The sequence below is a fragment of the Aquarana catesbeiana genome, linkage group LG08 (assembly GCF_042186555.1).
Source record: "Aquarana catesbeiana isolate 2022-GZ linkage group LG08, ASM4218655v1, whole genome shotgun sequence".
NCBI lineage: Eukaryota > Metazoa > Chordata > Amphibia > Anura > Ranidae > Aquarana > Aquarana catesbeiana.
Window position 1 is genome coordinate 66,799,402 of NC_133331.1, and position 20,295 is coordinate 66,819,696.

General features: G+C 42.2%; 1 protein-coding gene across 1 annotated transcript in view; it reads right to left on the minus strand.

The window, feature by feature from the left end:
• The window catches only part of SORCS3 (sortilin related VPS10 domain containing receptor 3), a 988,335-nt gene that overhangs the window by 255,656 nt on the left and 712,384 nt on the right, over positions 1 to 20,295 (minus strand). The window contains exons 12-14 of the mRNA XM_073595927.1: positions 13,027 to 13,103; positions 10,831 to 10,922; positions 10,103 to 10,210 (exon numbers count right to left, since the gene is read on the minus strand). Coding sequence (XP_073452028.1) covers positions 10,103 to 10,210; positions 10,831 to 10,922; positions 13,027 to 13,103 — 277 coding nt within the window. The remainder of the gene's footprint in view (positions 1 to 10,102; positions 10,211 to 10,830; positions 10,923 to 13,026; positions 13,104 to 20,295) is intronic.

Genomic DNA, 20,295 nt, shown 5'->3' on the forward strand with positions numbered 1-20,295 from the left:
TCAGTGGGAGCCCCGAGTGTGTCACTTGCCACGTTACCTGTCACTAGATGCAGATTGTCACTTGCCACGTCGCCTGCCACATGTTGCGGATTGTCACTTGCCACGTCGCCTGTCACCAGATGCAGATTGTCACTTGCCACATCGCCTGCCACGTTGCGGATTGTCACTTGCCATGTCACTTTCGTCGTCGCCTGCCACGTTGCGGATTGTCACTTGCCATGTCACTTGCCACGTCGCCTGCCACGTTGCGGATTGTCACTTGCCATGTCACTTGCCACGTCGCCTGCCACATGTTGCGGATTGTCACTTGCCACGTCGCCTGTCACCAGATGCAGATTGTCACTTGCCACGTCGCCTGCCACGTTGCGGATTGTCACTTGCCACGTCGCCTGCCACATGTTGCGGATTGTCACTTGCCACGTCACCTGTCACCAGATGCAGATTGTCATTTGCCACGTCGCCTGTCACCAGATGAAGATTGTCACTTGCCACGTCGCCTGCCACATGTTGCGGATTGTCACTTGCCACGTCGCCTGTCACTTGCCACCTGCTAAGGTGGTCTCTTGTGTCCCAGAGACAGGCAGCAGAGAGATGATGTAATCTCTCTGCTGCCGCAGCTGCCTGCATAGAGGAGGGGAAGTGGAACTGCAGGGATGCAGGGCGGGCGCCGGGCGGTGAGAGATGATGTCATCTCTCTGCTCCCCCGCCCGCCGGCTCCCTGATTGGCCAGCACGCAGCGGCCCGCCCACAAACACATTGAGCGGCACATGTCAGTCAGCGGCGGCTCTTTCTCACCTATGGAGCCGCCCGGCGGCTCCCTCACTCACGGAGCTGCCCAGCGGCTCTCTCAGTCACGGAGCCGCCCGGCTCCTCCTTCACACACAGAGCCGCCCGGCTCCTCCTTCACTCACGGAGCCGCTCAGCGGCTCTCTCAGTCACGGAGCCGCCCGGCTCCTCCTTCACTCACGGAGCCGCCCGGCTCCTCCTTCACTCACGGAGCCGCTCAGCGGCTCTCTCAGTCACGGAGCCGCCCGGCTCCTCCTTCACTCACGGAGCCGCCCGGCTCCTCCTTCACTCACGGAGCCGCCCGGCTCCTCCTTCTCTCACGGAGCCGCCCGGCGGCTCTTTCACTCACGGAGCCGCCCAGCGGCTCTCTCACTAACGGAGCCGCCCGCCGGCGGGCTCTCTCTCTCAGTCACACCCTGCTCTCACAGTCACCCACATTTCTCGGAGGGGGCAATTGCCCCGTTGCCCCCCCCCTGGATCCGCCCCTGATTGGAGTACAGTGACCTCATTGTCATGTTCAAGAAACCAGTGGTGAGATGATATGAGCTTTGTGTCATGGTGCATTATCCTGCTGGAAGGAGCCATCAGAAGATGGGTACACTGTAGTCATAAAGGGATGGACATGGTCAGCAACAATACTCAGGTAGGTTGTGGTGTTTAAAAAATGCTCAATTGGTACTAAGGGGCCCAAAGTGTGCCAAGAAAATATCCCCCACACCATTACACCACCAGCCTTAACCATTGATACAAGGCAGGATGGATCCATGCTTTCATGTTGTTTACACCAAATTCTTACCAACCATCTGAATGTCGCAGCTGAAGTCAAGACTCATCAGACCAGGCAATGTTTTTCCAATCTTCTAATGTCCAATTTTGTAGCCTCAGATTCCTGTTCTTAGATGACAGGAGTGGCACCCGGTGTGGTCTTCTGCTGCTGTAGCCCATTCAAGGTTGGATGTGTTGTGCATTCAGAGATGGTATTCTACAAACCTTATTTGTAACGATTGGTTATTTGAGATACTGTTGCCTTTTTATCATCTTGAACCAGTCTGCCCATTCTCCTCTGACCTCTCACAACAACAAGGCATTTTCCTTCACACACCTGCCACTCACTGGATATTTTCTCTTTCTCGGACCATTCCCTGTAAACCTGAGAGATGTTTGTGGAAAGTAATGATATGGCTTTGCCTCATCTAGCTGACTAGGTTGCCTATGCGTCCCATCCAGGCATATCATAAAGAACAAGATTCTTCAAGGTTTGGGACTTTAAATGGACGCAAGGCAATAATATTATAAAAGTACAACATTTATTGGACAAACAATAGATAAATCAACAAATGTAATACAATGTAAATATAAATGTAAATAGATAACTGATGATAAAAAAAAAATCTATATAAGGGGAAAAGACCAGCTTAAAAAGAGGGGGGAGCTTGCAAAGGAACACTGACACGTTTCAAATGAAATCTATATAAGGGGAAAAGACCAGCTTAAAAAGACTCTTTTGACCTTGCAGCTGATGGACCATACACTCCTGCTCCATCCACTAAGGTGATCACAGTTGCCACTCTACAAGCAATTGTCCTCAAGGATGTGAACTTCAGATCTCATTGTATATAGTTGCAGGTGGTATATCTCTCCACCCCTTGATATGAGAACCCCTTCTGGATGTGATACACCTTCCATGAAATACACATATAGGAACTAAGCCCTTTAATATTGAGTTGGACACTATCCTGACACTTTTTGAAACACAACTCCCCTAAAAGCGACTAATATCAATCTTTTGGAGTATTGGTGAATTCAGGATGTCCTGTGGATGGCGCTTCTTGGTCTGGCACGGATAAATGTTCCATTCTTATTATTTGAGCATGTCTTTTCAGCTGCTGGTGAAACAACTAAATATTTGGGAACTACAGCATTGGGAGTGGTGCAAACTGTTAAAGTCCCTGAGGAAGATCCGCACTTCAGAGTGCATTTGAAACGCATCGGACAATTCCTTTGCAAGCTCCCCCCTCTTTTTAAGCTGGTCTTTTCCCCTTATATGGATGTTTTTTTATCATCAGTTATCTGTTTACATTCATATTTACATTGTATTACATTTGTTGATTTATTGTTTGTCCAATAAATTTTGTACTTTTATAATATTATTGCCTTGCGTCCATTTAAAGTCCCAAACCTTGAGGAATCTTGTTCTTTATGAGAGATGGTTGTGTGTGAAAATCCCAGTAGATCAGCAGTTTTTGAAATACTCAGACCAGCCCGTCTGGCACCAACAACCATGCCACGTTCAAAGTCACTTAAATCTTCTTTATTCCCAATTCTGATGCTTGGTTTGAACTTCAGCAAGTCATCTTCACCACATCTAGATGCCTAAATGCATTGAATTGCTAGCATGTGATTGGCTGAGTAGCAATTTGTGTTACTAAGCAATTGAACAGGTTTACCTAATAAAGTGGCCGGTGAGTGTCTATTCATTCACCAATCACTATACACGGGGCAAGTAAGTTGACCACCAACCTCAGGAAGCCAAGTTTCTTAAACCAATAAGCAAACAACACTAATACAAATGAATCAAACTACGTGGAAAGCACTTTATTGCCAAATTCATTGAACCTCAGATGACTCCTACCCTCAGATGAACATAGACTTGTTCAGTAAAGACGCCCGTCTCTACACACGGCAGGTAATTAATGTTTCCCTAGAAACCAGCTTTACTCTTCAGTGAAAACTACTGGTAGATGGAACATGACCAACATAAGTAACAGCTGTTACCACTTTAAATCTCCCAGTCAATGAATATGGCGATCAATACAAATTGTGCTTGTGTAAGCTCTCCCTTCAGTCTTGTACCGGCTCCTCTCCTCTACTGAAATGACTTACTCTGAATTCACTGCACACTGTGAACTTCTCACAACGTGCGTTAGAAGATGCAGCAAGTCGGAGAGAGCTCACCTCATTTCCTGGCTGGAGCGGCTTTTATTTAACCCTTTCCTTTCTGGCCTAACTGTCCTTGACCCGTCTTTTTCATTCATTGGATTAAATTGTTTTCAATCATAAAGGCTCAGAATTACATGTAAATATTACCTACATCACTCTGCATGCAAATACATCCTGCCTAGGAATGCCCTCACTCAACCCACCCATTAAGGCATTGTGATATTTGCATGCCTCCTCCCAAAAGTCAGCTCACTGCTTCCATCAAGGCTGAGGGCTCTTTAGACAAGTACAGAGGCAGGGGGCTGTGATGTTTTCAGGAATATGTAGATAAAAGATGATTGGAAAGCATTTACCGGTTGTCGCCAGGACAATACTGGGGTGGGGGTGGGGGATCTTTCAATGGTGACACCTGTTCTATTGACAACTAAGAGGAGATTTCTACTTCCTGTTGCATCTACAGAACAGGATGTAATGGGAAATCTCCCCAAATTAGACACAAAAGCTAAATACATACATACACAAATAAATAAATAAAAATAACAGGGGTCCTACTACCTATTTCTTACTCAAAGATAAAAATACGTTTTGGCTTTAAGCATACTTCAAGTCAGTCCAGTAAAACTCCAACTAGCCTTCATTGGCCTTACGTATAGGTTTAAGTTCAGCTAATAAAGGCTTGCATACAAGAATTCCAGTGTAAAAACCCTTGCCTGTTTTTTTTTTTTGTTTGTATGGTTTTTTTTTTTCAAATGAAAGGTAACTAAAGTCATATAGAAAATAAATTTGCCACGACCAATATCAAAATAAAAAAAATTACTTAATTGGCATACCCCAACTTCAGAAATAACTATAAGAGTCCTGACCTCAACCCGATAGAACACCTTTGGGACGAATTAGAACGGAGACTGTGAGCTAGGCCTTCTCATCCACATCAGTGCCTGACCCCACAAATGCGCTTCTAGAAGAATGGTCAAACATTCCCATAGACACACTCCTAAACCTCGTGGACAGCCTTCCCAGAAGAGTTGAAGCTGTTATAGCTGCAAAGGGTGGGCCAACTCAATATTGAACCCTACGGACTAATAGGGCGCACACACGGTCGGACTTTGTTCGAACATTCCGACAACAAAATCCATGGATTTTTTCAGACGGATGTTGGCTCAAACTTGTCTTGCATACACACGGTCACATAAAGTTGTCGTAAAATCCGATCGTTCTGAACGCGGTGACGTAAAACACGTACGTCGGGACTATAAACGGGGCAGTGGCCAATAGCTTTCATCTCTTTATTTATTCTGAGCATGCGTGGCACTTTGTCCGTCGGATTTGTGTACACACGATCGGAATTTCCGACAACGGATTTTGTTGTCGGAAAATTTTATCTCCTGTTCTCCAACTTTGTGTGTCGGAAAATCCAATGGAAAATGTGTGATGGAGCCCACACACGGTCGGAATTTCCGACAACACGCTCCGATCGGACATTTTCCATCGGAAAATCCGACTGTGTGTACGGGGCATAAGACTGGGATGCCATTAAAGTTCATGTGCGTGTAAAGGCAGGCGTCCCAATACTTTTGGCAATATAATGTACATAGAAAAAAATGATTAATTTCCACAAAACACATTACAGTGCAACTATAAAAGTTGATATTGGTTCCTCAGGTACATCAAGGGGTAAAAACTTTTAAAATAATTAAAAATATATCAAGCCACAACCAACAAAGTACTTGTATTCACGCCTACCACATTATATGAAAAAAATCAACTTATCAAGAGTGACATGGCTATACCAAATGTATGTATTTTTATACCCTCAAAATAAAGGGAACCTGCACATTTAAATAATAATAAAAAAAAAAAAATGAGACCAACTTTATATTTAAACACAAGTGTATAGAACACCTCTTAATAGCTGTCTGTAATGTATCATGAAACCTAAGTAGTAAATTGTTAGGGCAAACAGTAATATAATATAATCAAAAAAATATTTATGAGAGTTTTTATGACTGCAAAATTATAACTGCCATCTTCAATAATTATGTTATAATTATGTTTCAGCATCAACAAGAGACTAACATATCTGGTCTAATAATAGGCATAAAATAAACACGCAACATGTATACAAGACAGCTATTATAGCAGATAATTGACTCCATATTGGTAGCAATAATGATCATCTGGGGGCCTTTTTTCTTTTTTGTAATATATCTCAGCAAAACATCATGGAGGGGCCAAATTACTCTGAAGTCATTAACTACCATGCATGTACATACATAGCCATCATGCAGAAGACATGTTAACCAGTGCAGATAAAGCAAAGTATGTGCTGTATATCACAGGCGTAGCTCCCAACTGTCCCTGATTTCGAGGGACTGTCCCTGATTTGGAACAAAGTCCCTCTGTCCCTCTTTCCACCTCATTCATCCCTCATTTTGGTTTGGTCTATATAGTGTTATGTAATTCTCTTTCAAAAAGTTTTACCATGCTAAACCTTTCATCCAATTTCTAAATTGCTGCATTTGTAAATGTCAAAAGCCAGTATAAAGGAATAGTAGTGGTAAAAAAGCACTTGTGGGTTTAAATAATCTTTTTTTTTGTAATTTTCCTTTAAGGGGACGTGGCAGGGGGTGTGTCTTATGCCTACATACTTTTGCTAATAGGTGTCTCTCATTCCCATCTCAAAAAGTTGGGAGGTATGATCATAGGGCTTAGTAGAATAGTGCAGTGGTCTCCAAACTGCGGCCCTTTGCTTGCCTTTATCTGGGTCTTGGGACACCATTTCTCCCTCTGATACAAGGCACTATTTGTACGACTGACACCAATGATGGGGAACCATTTCTTCCACTCACACCAACAGTTGAAATGATGGGACACCATTCCTTCCACTGACACCAACAGTGGACACTATGCCTCCTACTGACACCAATCCAACAATTGGGTGCTTATTCCTCCTACTGACTTTATTTACTCCCACTGATCACCAAGTCTAAAACCTTGTCTACTCCTACTGATACTGGGGTATTTAATACTCCCAGTGGTCACAGTTCAACCCACCTAAAGTCAGACCCTTTGTTTAGAAAGTATGAAGACCCCTGGAATAGTGTATAATTCAGAAGTTCCTGTTCCTTCAGTTCCTCCAGAAGGTTGCTAGGGGTTCCGTGAGATGTGGCTGACTGACCTCCCATTTGATGGTGCTTGCTTAGCTCTGAGACCAATGCCACCTGGCAAAGCCAGTAGCTTGACACCAATTATATTCTTAGCTGTCTGTAATGCCGCGTACACACGATCGGAAATGCTGCCAGCAAAACTCAGATGAGAGCTTTTTGTCGGAAAATGCGACCGTGTGTATGCTCCATCGGTCTTTTGCTGGCGGATTTCCAGCCAGCAAAAGATTGAGAGCATATTCTCTATTTTTCGGTCGGGAAAAGCGTTCGTCTGTATGTAATTCGGATGCGCAAAAAATCACGCATGCTCGGAAACAATTTGACGCATGCGCGGAAGCATTGAACTTCATTTTCTCGGCACCACGTTCTTGACTGTCGAAAGTTCAGAGAACTTTTGTGTGACCGTATGTATGCAAGGCAAGCTTGAGCGGAATTCCTTCTGAAAAACCATTCAAGTTTTTTCTGACGGAATTTCTGACTGTGTTTATGGGGCATAAGAGTGGTATTCTGACCACCACTGTAATGCCCTGTACACACGGTCGGACATTGATCGGACATTCCGACAACAAAATCCTAGGATTTTTTCCGACGGATGTTGGCTCAAACTTGTCTTGCATACACAGGGTCACACAAAGTTGTCGGAAAATCCCATCATTCTGAACGCGGTGACGTAAAGCACGTACGTCGGGACTATAAACGTGGCAGTAGCCAATAGGTTTTGTCTCTTAATTTATTCGGAGCATGCGTGGCACTTTGTGCGTCGGATTTGTGTACACACGATCGGAATTTCCGACAACAGATTTTGTTGTCGGAAAATTTTATAGCAAGCTCTCAAACTTTGTGTGTCGGATATTCCCATGGAAAATGTGTGATGGAGCCCACACACGGTCGGAATTTCCGACAACAAGGTCCTATCACACATTTTCCATCGGAAAATCCGACCGTGTGTACAGGGCATAAGGGTTGCATTCTTTTTACTGACCACCAATATAAAGGATATTTTTGCCATTGAGCCATCATGAATTAGCTTGATTAAGGGTTCTCAGAGACCTCAAACTTAAAAAAGTTGAAAAAGGCTGCTTTATAGTATTCATACTCCATCTGAAAAGCAGTCAGAACTAGATGGTTCTACTCATCAGTAATTCCTAATTAATGGTTATGCATGCAAGTTTGGCAATGAAGCAGAGGAGATAACGGTAAATGGCCACTATGTCGCAACTATAGAAATTGAAGCAAAGCATATAATGTATAAAGCGATGCTTAATGGAATACTCTTCAATTGCTTCAAATCTGTACAGAATTCATAATGCATCTAAGCGATAGCCAGAGTGGGTCCACCCCCCACCAGAAACAGCCCCACATCCATTACATATAATATGTTGACAAGTATAGCAACATCATATCAAACAATGGAGGCTTCAAAAGCTTTTTAATAGTCTATCCATGGAAAGAAGACTGTAAAGCATGCTTTCCTCTGTGAGGAATATGACGTGGTTGGCCATATACAGTGTAAGAGCAGCATGGAACTATCATCTCAAAACAACACGCTAACTTTAAATTAGTAGCTGGCAATTACAAGCTAACATCTGCTGTATCACTGTGGCGCTTAAATATAAATACATACTGTAGAAAGGAAGGTACATGTACTTCATCCCAACCCCATCACACGGGAAGTGTGATACATGTTCTGCCACATTTTCTGCGCATTCCTGGATTGCTTAGGTGTGAATGTCGCCCTATAGAGATCTACCTTAAGTATTTATTCTGGTGGCCACTGTCACCAGGAGAGAAAGTAAGGGGGAATCCATAACAAGCATCTTCCAATGGGGACACCTTCTCAAAGTTGGGATATCTATTTTTTGGGGGAGAGTTCCACATACTTCTTGTTTTTCTGGGAGCAGGATGTGTAGGTAAACCTTACTGACTAGGCAGATGAGGTTCAAGCTCTTCAACGTACAATCCAAAAGGATCCAAAAAATGTTTTTCTTTACAACACTTTGAATGTAAAACTTTCTGAAAAGTTGAACTGGCCTAGCCATGCTCCCTATTTGCGACTTTCGGAAAGGTGGTAAGCTGTTTATATTCTCCACATGCAAAAAAATCCAGTTTGCAAAGGCTCAAAGATACTTTATGAACCACAAACAGCTGACCATATACCCAAATTAGCCATCAAGCAGCCAGGATTGAAGATGAAGGCACAAGAGGATGTGATATATCAGTAAGATTCGGCCAGCATGGGTGATCAAATTTGTCAGATGCTGGACCAATTGCGACCCAGACGTTAAAGCTAAATTTCACTGTCTCATTGACTATTTGTAATCCTTATGCTGCTAGCATTAGTAAACAGATAGAAATGCATATCATATTTGCTTGTTTTACACTTTTATTTTTTACATCTCTTCGGGTCTTTCCTGGTTTCTGACCTAGGCAAATTATGTCACATGCCCCAGGAGTCTTCAGGAGGAAAGGAGGGGTTTTCTCTACTAAGCACACCCCCCTGACTGCATGCCTGAGCTAAAGACAGATGGATTCCAGGAAGTAAATGCTACATGAATCATCTGTCCTTACTCAAGATGGCCACGGCCAGAAATGCTAGGGGGCAGTTTTTCAAAGTGATTTCTGAGCAAAATAAAGCACAGAGAGATGGATGGATAGGGAGTTTGCTTTGAATATTAAAAATGAATTAAATATTGTTTTTAGTTTGTGGTGCTCAGATGCAGTGTAGTTATTTTGTTGAGCTATCAATTCTACTTTTTTATAGTCTGTTTAATGCCCCAAAAACACAGGACAGAGGAAAAGTGAAAAGGAAAGGAAAAATGGGAAAAAGGGAAGGGGAAGGGGAAGGAGAGGAAAGGAAAAGGAGAGGAAAGGAAAGAAAAGGGATAGGAGATGAGAGGAGGAAAAGAAAGTAAAGGACAATGGAGAAGAAAGGAGAGAAAAGGAAAAGGAGAGGAAATGAAAGAAAAGGGAGAGGAGAAGAAAGTAGAAAAAGGAAAGGAAAGGAAAGGAAAAGGGAAAAGAAAGGGAAAGGAGAGGAAATGAAAAGGAGAGGAAAGGAAAGGAAAAGGAAGGGAAAGAAAAGGGAAAAGAGAGGAAGGGAAAGAAGAGGAAAAAAGGGAGAGAAGAGGAGGAAAGGAAAAGGAAGAAGGGACACATTAGGAAAACTGCCTTTCAATAAAAAGTGTACAACAAAATATTTTTATCCTACTCACGTCATGATCTGATTGTCTACTCCAGGTTCCACTAGTGCCCCATCAACAAACAGCGGTGTGGTCGTAAAACCGTATTTACTCCACGTCCGGCCTTCATCAAAGCTCAGCCTAGGGACAAAACAAACCCAGCATCCTTAAGAAGTATCTCTCTTTAATGTTTCCTAACATAGGATGTAGCTGTGCAGAAGGATGTGAGATGCACTGTTATTACAGGGGCAGGGCGGCTGTTATCAGAGAGTTCCGCTGAGCTTCTAGCAAAGTTCGGGATAATAACATGGTGTGCTCACAATTCACTTTGTACTCCCCGTTTTTAGTGCATAGCCCCTTACACTCTGTGAAGCAAATCAAAGCAACGTGGACCTATAAAAGCTTATTGATTCCTTAAATTACAACCTTCCGGGAACTGGCGTTTTAAGAATTGTGCATTTTAACATTTTCTTTAATGGAAGTTCAGGCTGTAAAAGCAAAAAAATCTGAATATTTCCTCGCTTTTGAATATTTTCTGAGCTTCAACACAATTTAGCAGTAAACCTTTAGTAACAGTATAATCTATTTCTGGGAGATGTCAATGGATTTTTAAGAGAATCTCTTATTTTTTCTAAATTTACTGAACAAAAGCTAAAGACAAATTCTAGCAGTTCTGTATTTATTCATTCATTTAATTATTTATTTAATGTAATTATTCAATTAATGAATTCATTTACTGTGAAAATTGACTGGTTTCTTACCACAACTGGCGTACCGGCAGAGAGGTGTGTTTCATGGCAACCAGAGCTCCGCCCCAGTCCAAGAACCAAATATTGTATTCTTCTTCAAATATCTGGCAACAGTACAAAAAAAGTATTAAAAAGAACATCTGATGTCAAATACACCAAAAAGAAACAAGGGCACACAAACAAAATTTGGTTTTATTTCACACTGTAATCTGAAAATGAAATATATATATCGTTAATGGAATAAAAAAACAAAACATTTTCTTTGGATAGGAAGATTTATGCATTTTTTTTTACAACAAGGCCAAATTATATAGCATTAAATATTGCACATAACTGATAACAAGCTTAAAGCATATACCTCTTTCAGGTTTTTTTTTTTTGCAATCTGCTTCTTTTTGGGGAGATTTCCCTTCACTTCCCATCCTGGAGACACAACACAATATGAGGAGATTCTGTAAATTGAGGGAAATCCCTCTGAGATAGTTGTAAGTTGAAATTGTGCCCCTATTGGAAGATTTTTCCAAATTTCTGTTTTGGTGAAAAATAAAACCTGTCCACTTAATATCAGTGTAACCAGAACCTGTCCTTGGCCACCAATGTACAAGGGACATGCCCACTTACCATCAATAGAACAGGGATGACTACTGATTCAAAGGAGAATTCTTCACTGACAACCAATGCAAATGAGTCCTGCCCACCAATCGCCAGTGTAAAGAGGACCTATCCACTGACCATCAATGTTAAGGCTGCCTGTCTACTAACTGCCTATATAAAGAGGATATGTCCAGTGGCCACCAGTTTAAGAGACTTTGCCCACTGACCATCAATGTAAAGGAGACCTGTCCATTGAACACCTATGTAGAAAGCCTGTTCTCTGATTACAGGAGACCTGTCCATTGACCATTGGCCACCTGTGTTAAGGGAGTTTGTCCACTAACTGCCGATATAAAGAGGGTCTGTCCCCTGGCCACCAATGTAAAAGACACCTTTTCCGCTAACCATTATAAAGAAGGTTTTTCCACTGAACTCGTGTATATGTATTTTATATATATTATATATATTTTTCCTAACTACCAATGTTTAGGCAACCTATCCACTGACCATCAGTTAAAGGAGTCCTGATCACCAGTGTAAGAAGACCTATCCATTCACCACCAATGTTAAGGGTGCCTGTCCAATAACTGTCAATAAAAAGAAGCTTTGTCCCCTAAAAACCACCGTAAAACAGGCCATGTCCACTGACTGCCAATGCAAAGGTGGTCTGTCCATTGAACACTTATGTAATAAGCCAGTTCTCTGACCACAAATATTTTGGAGGCCTATGCACTGACCATTAATTATAGGACTCCAGAACGCCAGTGTAAAGAAAGTCTGTCTACTGACCACCCATATTGAAACTGCCTGTTCACAAACTGTCAAAAAAAAGGTGTGTTCCCTGACCACCACCACAAAGAGTCTATGTCCACTGACCACATTGTAAAGGAGGCCTGTCTATTGAACACTTACTGTATGTAGGACGCCTTTTCTATGACTACCACTGTTAAAGAAGCCTGTCCACTGACCATCAATTAAAGCAGTCTTGTCAACTGACTACAAATAAAAAATTCCTGTCCAATGACTACCAGTGTAAAGAAAGATTCCTTGTATACTGACCATCGGTGTGAAGGAGGTCTGTCCCATGATTACCAATGTAAATGGAGCCTTTCCCCTTACTAGATCACCATTGTAAAAGATTAATTTCCAGTGAAAAATTGTATAGTAGGGGCATTTCTTTTGACTAACAACGTAAAACAGTCTTTTATTAGGGGTTCCCCCTTTTGTTGACCATAAATGTAAAGGAGGCATATATTGCGGGGACCTATGCACTGACCATCAGAGTATAAATAGGAAGGGTGCACAGACTGCTAAAGCCATCAATGAAAATACATTTATACATGATTGCACTAAGGGCTGCTAACCACCTGTGAATGCCATGTACTGGGTGCTACAAAGAGGTCACCAGAAAGGGATGTTGCTGAGCAAATGGTCTCCATTAAAGTTGTATGGATCCCACTAACTTCCAGCTGAATCATATTGTATTGTTAACATGAAACAACAGTATCCTACATTCAAATTATTTATGGCGGTTTTGATTCAGTATTGTCCATATTTATTCTATCAATTATATCCTCTCTCCAAAAAACTAAGAGTATTAGTCTGAGAACGTACATGTTTCCACGTATTGCCACCATCTGATGAGATGTACATATTAGTGTCCGTAGAGGAAAGTTCGGGGCCAACGTTACCTGAAAGAGAGATACATTACCTGAAGAGTATACAGCTGGGTTTATACATGTGAGTTTATAACTTCTCTCAAAGCAATGTACTCTGTTCTTAAGTATCCATTTGTGTATAAGTAAATCAATAGCTCCAAAGAAGTGATGCCTTTTGTTACAAAAAACATTATTGGATTGAACACTACTGGGCCCCGATGGTGATACTGCCTACTCTTTTATGTATTCCAGAACAAAAGTCAGAGTTCTTCATAACTATACTTGCTTTGGATCAGTGACCGAAAATATTGAAGCCAAAACATTAGCACTAGCTAGTCATTTTAAGTAGCAATGGTATCCTAACACTGCCTCTCAGCATCAGACAGTTGAAGACCCTGTAAGGCTGGCTTCACACATATGCGAACTGGATTTGGGTTTCCCTGCATCCAATTTGCATGACAGGAGAGTGTGACCGGCTCTCAATGGATCCAGGATCAATCCGGGGCAGCCGCGGTCCACATTTAAAAAGGGTCCTGTGCATCTTTGGTTCCGATTCAGGTGCAAATTCAGGAAAAAATTCTAACCTGATTCGCACCTGAATCGGAGAACAGGGACGCACCAAACCCCATGCTGTGAACCGTGGTCACACCATATGTGAACCCAGGCTTAGGCTAGGTTCACACACATATGCGAATTGGATGCCTTTTGAACCACATCCAATTCGCATGACATTTGAAAGAACATTTCTTTTGTGCCTGTTCAGATATGTCCGGTGCAGAGTACATTGAAAAAGAGTCCTGTCAGTTTTCTGAGCAGAGTTGTCTGGCTCAGATGGGAATCCAGGCCCGTTGACTTCTATGGGAATGCTTCTAAATCACACATGTCATTCAGTTGTAAACAGTATAAAATCCTGACCTGATAGTGATGTAAAATCCTGACCTGATAGTGATGTAAACCTGACCTGATAATGATGCAATCCTGACCTGACTCTGATCAGAAACTGACCTGAAATGCTGAACAACTACTTTGTCAAATAGCTTAATATTTACCATCTTTGTAACCCTAATACTAACCCTACCTATTACTTTAACTTGCTCAATAACACTAACCCAGCGGGTTAAATGAAAAAAAAAAAAACTGACAGTTCAGGTCGGAGCCGCTGTACTAACAATCAAATGTTAGTACAGCGATCTCCCCTGCTGTTCTATTGTGTTCTGACAGGGGGATGGCCTCCTCAACAGGACACTCCAGTCAGCACTCTCATAGATAGATAGAAGGATAGAAGGCCGAATGCCCGCCAGTTCCTATAGAACTGGCCGATGTCATCTGACATTCGGCCCGTGTGTTCTAAACTTAACTCGACCCCTACCTAAAAGCCTAACACTTATTTTTCCTGTAGCCCTAACACCAACTTCCCTGTATCCCTACCACTAGCCCTGTCTGTAACAGTCACCCTCACTCTTCCTGTTAACCTCACTAGCCTTGTAAGACTAAGCCTAAAGCCTCATACATACTACTAGTTTTTTTTCCCCTTAGACAGAAGCCGGCTGAACGGCCGGCTTCTGTCGGACCAGTTGTCCTACACACAGGCCGGCATTCCGCTCATGTGTACTAGGCTTTACTCTTACCATCTTTGTAACATTAATACTAACCCTACCTGTTACATTAACTTGCTCTGTAACACTAATACTATTCCTACCCGTAAGCCTAATACTCACCTTCCCTATATCCCTAACAATAAGATCAAATGTAGTATCTGTTCTTATCAGTGTCCAGTAGGGGTGCTCCACCATCATTCTGAGATAGCTGACTGTATAGTATCCCTGTTGGTATGATGGAGGTTCTGAGGGATCTTCCCAATGGGCAAGTAAACCAAATTGCACCAAGTAAGATGTGGGTCAGGAGTACTTGCCTGGCGTGAAGGGTTCCAAAGGGGACCAGTGCCTCCTGATTTCAGCAGTGCTGCCTTATCTGGTCAGGGGATGGGAAGGCAGAGAAGCAGCAGTGTCAAGCTAACCTTGGGAGTGCTCTTAGTATCACTATGGGTTTGGGACCCCACTGTGAGAACGAGCACTAGGCCACAACACCTCTTGTTTTTTCTGCACTACGCCTCATGGGCTATGCCTTTTGGCTGAGACTGGGGAAATTTATATTACCACTAGCAGTTATTTGTTTTGCATCTTAGTTATTTTTCTCTCCACGTGTGTGCCATCTACACTTACATATTTGTTCTTTTTTTCACCCAGGATGTGCAATTTCTCAAGCCCACCCTCAATCTTAGGGGGTGGACATGTAACCATTAGGTTCCTTCCTTCCCTGCCTCGAGGGTGTGTCCCTTCGGAGCCTCTCACCTAGTAATCATTCGTCAGCACGAGGAGAGGGGTCTGCTAGGCCTTTTGACTAGGTGGACCTGAGTGTGCCTGTAGCAGGTCATACATTATGTAATTTTCTTTCCTTCCACCACCACTGAGAAAATTGCTAGATTCCGCCATCAATACATTCAGTGTTGATAGGGGAATCCCACCTGCAGCGCTATTGTGTTCTGCCCACGGGGAGCCCAGGGAGCTTTCTCTACCGGCAGAACACAATGATAAGTGTTGCCGGCTTATTGCCTGCGGTACCAATCTTTCAGGAAAAAACAGGCAAGCTGGTTGTACACAAGTCGATCTATGGATTGACTTATGTACAACCAGGGTGGCCATACATGGATTGAAATTTAGTCCCTGCTGAACCGGTTGAGTTTCAATTCATTTAGGGCCGGCTTTACCCTCTCCGGGAACATTGTGCTCCGGAGGGTCAGGGAGGGGTTCTACTTCTTCCGGAGAAGGACCAGAGACACTTCCTAAGTACACTTTTTTGAGTGTGTTCACATACTTTCTTGGTTTACTTACTGGAGTTTAATTTTGCGCTAACCCTCTCCATAACAATCACACTTATCCTCCCTGTTACCCCAACTTGCCCTGTAGGACTAAGCCTACCACTTACCATCTTTATAACCCTAACACTAACATTTGTAGACCTTCTCATTTAATTCATCCACTTTTAGTGCTGGGGGATTGGTTCCGAAAATGATACTCTACCCACAGGCTTCTTACACTAAGTCTCCTTGTACCCCTAATACTAACCCTTTCTGTGACAGTCAAACATGCCTTCTGTGTTACCCTAAAGTGCCCTGTAAGACTAAGCCTAACAATTACCATTTTGTAATCCTAACACTTACCCTCCACGTTATCCTAGCTTGCTCTTTAACACTAGTGCTAACCCTTTTTGTAACCCCAATTCTATCCCTACCTGTATCCCTAACAATAACCCTCTCAGTAAACGTCACACTCACCCTTCCTGTTTGTCTAATTTGCCCTGTTAGACTAAGCCTAACACTTACCATCTTTATAACACTAACATAAACCCTGCATGTTACCCCAACTTGCTCTGTAACTCTTATCCTCACTCCTCTTGTAATTCTAACTCTATCCCTTCCTGAAAGCCTAACACTTCCCTGAAGCCCTGGCACTAAACCCCTGTAAGGCTAACACTAACCTATCCTGTAATCCTAGACCTAACACCAATCTTCAAACTAATAATGTCTTTGACCCTAAAACTAGCATTAACCCCCCCTAATGTAAACTTAAAGTGGAATTAATCTCTCTCAGTCAACATTGACTATTTTTAATCCTTATGCTACTAGCTAACTAACTATACTGTACATTATATTCACCTGTTTTAACCTTTTGTTTTACATTTCCTCAGTTGCTTCCTTGTTTTTGGCCTAGGCCAAAATGATGTCATACATCCCAGGAGTCTCTATGGGAGGAGGAGCTTTCTCAGCTAAGCACACCCTCCTGCCTACATGCCTGTGCTAAGGGCAGATGGATTCCAGGAAGTAAATGCTAAATTAATCATCTCTCCTTTACTCAAGATGATTGTGGCTAGAAAAGCTAAGGGGGTGCTTTTCAACGTGACTTCTCCACAAAATAAAGCATGGAGAAATGGATGGATGGGGGAGTCTGCTGTTTATATCAAAACCCTTCCTGCCAACTTAACACATATATGCGGCCTCGCAGAAGTGGGCTTTTTTCCGTGGGGCCGCTTATATGAGTATCTCCCTTTGTGCTGGGAATGCACCATACAGCATGCTCCCAGCCTGGTGACCGAGAGCCCCAGGTTCTAATCGTTTCTGGGTCACCTGATCGCTGTGGTAGCCTCTGATTGGCTACCACAGTGATCAGTCACTGTAAAGCCCACCCCTGTGTTTCTCTCTCTGTGAATGGAGAGAAAAGATACAATGTATCTTTCTGTTTTTCCTTGTAGAGAGGGAACAAAAAGTGTGTGTGTGTGTATGTAAAAAAAATTTAAAAACATAATAAAAAATAAAACAGAAAATAAAGAAAAAATACCTAGATCAAGGTTTGAGCTAGGTTAGCGCCAGGGTTAGTGTTTAGGTCAAGTAGGGTCAAAGGTCAAGGTCAGGGTCAGTATATTTTGGGCACAATTTTTTATTTTATTTTTTTTTTTTTTTAAATTAGCATCAGTGTCAGTTAGTGCCAGTGTGTTTTGGGTAGGACAAAAAAAAAATTATAAATAAAATTAAAGCAAAATGCGCACTGTTGTTTCTGGGCTGTACTATGGGTACAAATATCAACTGACATACACATATGTGGTATCACTGTGATCATCAGGAGAATTTATTTTGGGTTGTTCTTTGGTGGAATGTTAATAACAAGAAATGTACAGCTAAATTTTTTTTTAAAGATTTTTTTTTACTATATTGGGTCAGATTTCCTTTGATAAAAAAAGTAAGTAAATAAATCAGGAGATATCTATAACCATTTACTACCAAATGAAAGCCTAATTTGTCCACGAAAAAAACAAGGTATAATCCACCTGAATGCACAAAGTCGTTGTGATGATATGTACGGTTTTACTAACACATTGCAAAGTTACAAAATTGTGCTTAGGCATTTAGATTTGTTTTACCCTTAGGTGTAAAGGGGTTCAAAATGAATTAAAATAGCATTTTAAGTTTGTGGTGTTGAGATGCAGGTTAGTAGAATCTGCATCAAAGGCCAGCCTTCCAGCACCAGCAGATGAAGCGCCGGCTACTGTCTCAAGCTTAGCAGCGCTAAAAAGAAGATTATTGTCTTTGGCATAAATAAGAAACAGAAATTCGGAAACAAATACAGGTAATTTAACCACTTGCCGACTGCTGCGCGCCGATATACGTCGGCACAATGGCAGCGGTGGGCAAATGGGCGTACCTGTACGTCCCCTTTGATTGGAGGGGCTAGCAGGAGCGTGCACGCCCGCCGCGTACAGCGTGGCCATGCACGCGATCTCCCGGCGATCGTGTCTATGTAAACAAGGCGTTTCCCCAATCTGCCTTGTGACATGAGAGAGATCACTGCTTCCTGTCATCGAGAGCAGTGATCGCTGTCATGTGAGTTGAAGCCCATCTCCCAACAGTTAGCATCACTCCCTAGGACACACTTAACCCCTTGATCGCCCCGTAGTGTTTAACCCCTTCCCTGCCAGTGTCATTTACACAGTAATCAGTGCATTTTTATAGCACTGGAAAAATGACAATGGTTCCAAAATAGTGTCAAAAGGGTCCGATGTGTCTGCCATAATGTCGGAGTCAAGATAAAAATTGCAGATCGCCGCCATTACTAATAAAAAAAAAAAATAATAATAAAAATGCCATAAAACTATCCCCTATTTTGTAGATGCTATAACTTTCGCGCAAACCAATCAATATACGCTTGTTGCAATTTTTTTTACCAAAAATATGTAGAAGAATACATATCTCATAGCCTAAACTGAGGAAAAAAAAATGTTTTTTTTATATATTTTTGGGAGCATTTATTATAGCAAAAAGTAAAAAATATTGCGTTTTTCCAAAATTGTCGCTTTTTTTGTTTATAGCGCAAAAAATAAAAACTGCAGCAGTGATCAAATACCACCAAAAGAAAGCTCTATTTGTGGGGAAAAAAAGGATGTCAATTTTTTGTTTGGGGGCGACGTTGCACGACCGCGCAATTGTCAGTTAAAATGACGCAGTGCCGAATCGCAAAAAGTGCTCTGGTCAGGAAGGGGGTAAAATCTTCCAGGGCTGAAGCAGTTAAGCAACGTCAAGGACAAAGCTGATGTGAAGACGCCAATACTCCAAACAACAATCGTCTAGTGATATAGTCGGATTGCTGAATGATAAATTCTGGAGGGTTGCTACAGGATACTGCCCTTTTCTCCAAGCTATTTGCCTTATTAAATAAACTTGAAAGTCTGACAGTAACAGAAAGAAATCGTTCAAATCGTAGCGGCTTTCTGATCTGCTAACTGGATAAAATGTCACATAGGCTTGTATGTCCTACAGGACTTGATGTATGTCTAATAAATCAATTGCACGCTACAACAAAGACATGACTGACTGCTGTTGTTGAGCAACAACAAATGAACAAAACAATGATTTTTCACGTTGATCTCCACGTCCTTCATAAAACCGCGCTGTCATTCAGCAGCTTCTACATTTCACAGAGTTACCAGCAAAATACAAACCATCTCAATAGAAATTACACGGTGGCTCTTCTGCTGAAATCAAAGCCAGCACGCCTACCGATTTAAATGTTTCTAGGAAAAAAATGAGACCTTTATTGCCAGAAAAGTATCCTCTGTGTGCCTCTCTGAAATACGTTTCACTAGTATGATAAAGAAAAATAATTATTATGTATTTTACTAATGATTTTAGTGGTTGGAAAGGCTGAAGGTTTTTTTTACCTTCATGCATTCTTTGAATGAAAGTAAAGAAACCTTCTGGGTGCTGCCCCTCCCCTCGTAATTCTTACCTGAGCCCCCTCTCGATCCAGCGATGTGCACGGGAGCCTTGGCTGTCCCGGGTCTCGCTCTCCAATGGGCCAATGAGGAGAGAGCAGGGAATGGGGCCGAGCCGCAGCTCTATGGGGTTGATCTACTAAAGGTAAATTTGCACTTTGCAAAGTGCAGTTGCTCAAGAGCTTAGTAAATGAGGTAAAGCTTGATTTTGCAAAGAATACCCAATCACGTGCAAGGATAAAAAAATTTAAAAAATAAAACATCTTTTTTTTTGCATGCACATGATTGGATGATGGAAGTCAGCAGAGCTTCTGCTCATTTACTAAGCTCTGGAGCAACTGCCCTCTGCAAAGTGCACAAACTATTTGCCTTTAGTAAATCAACCCCATTGTGTCTTATGGAT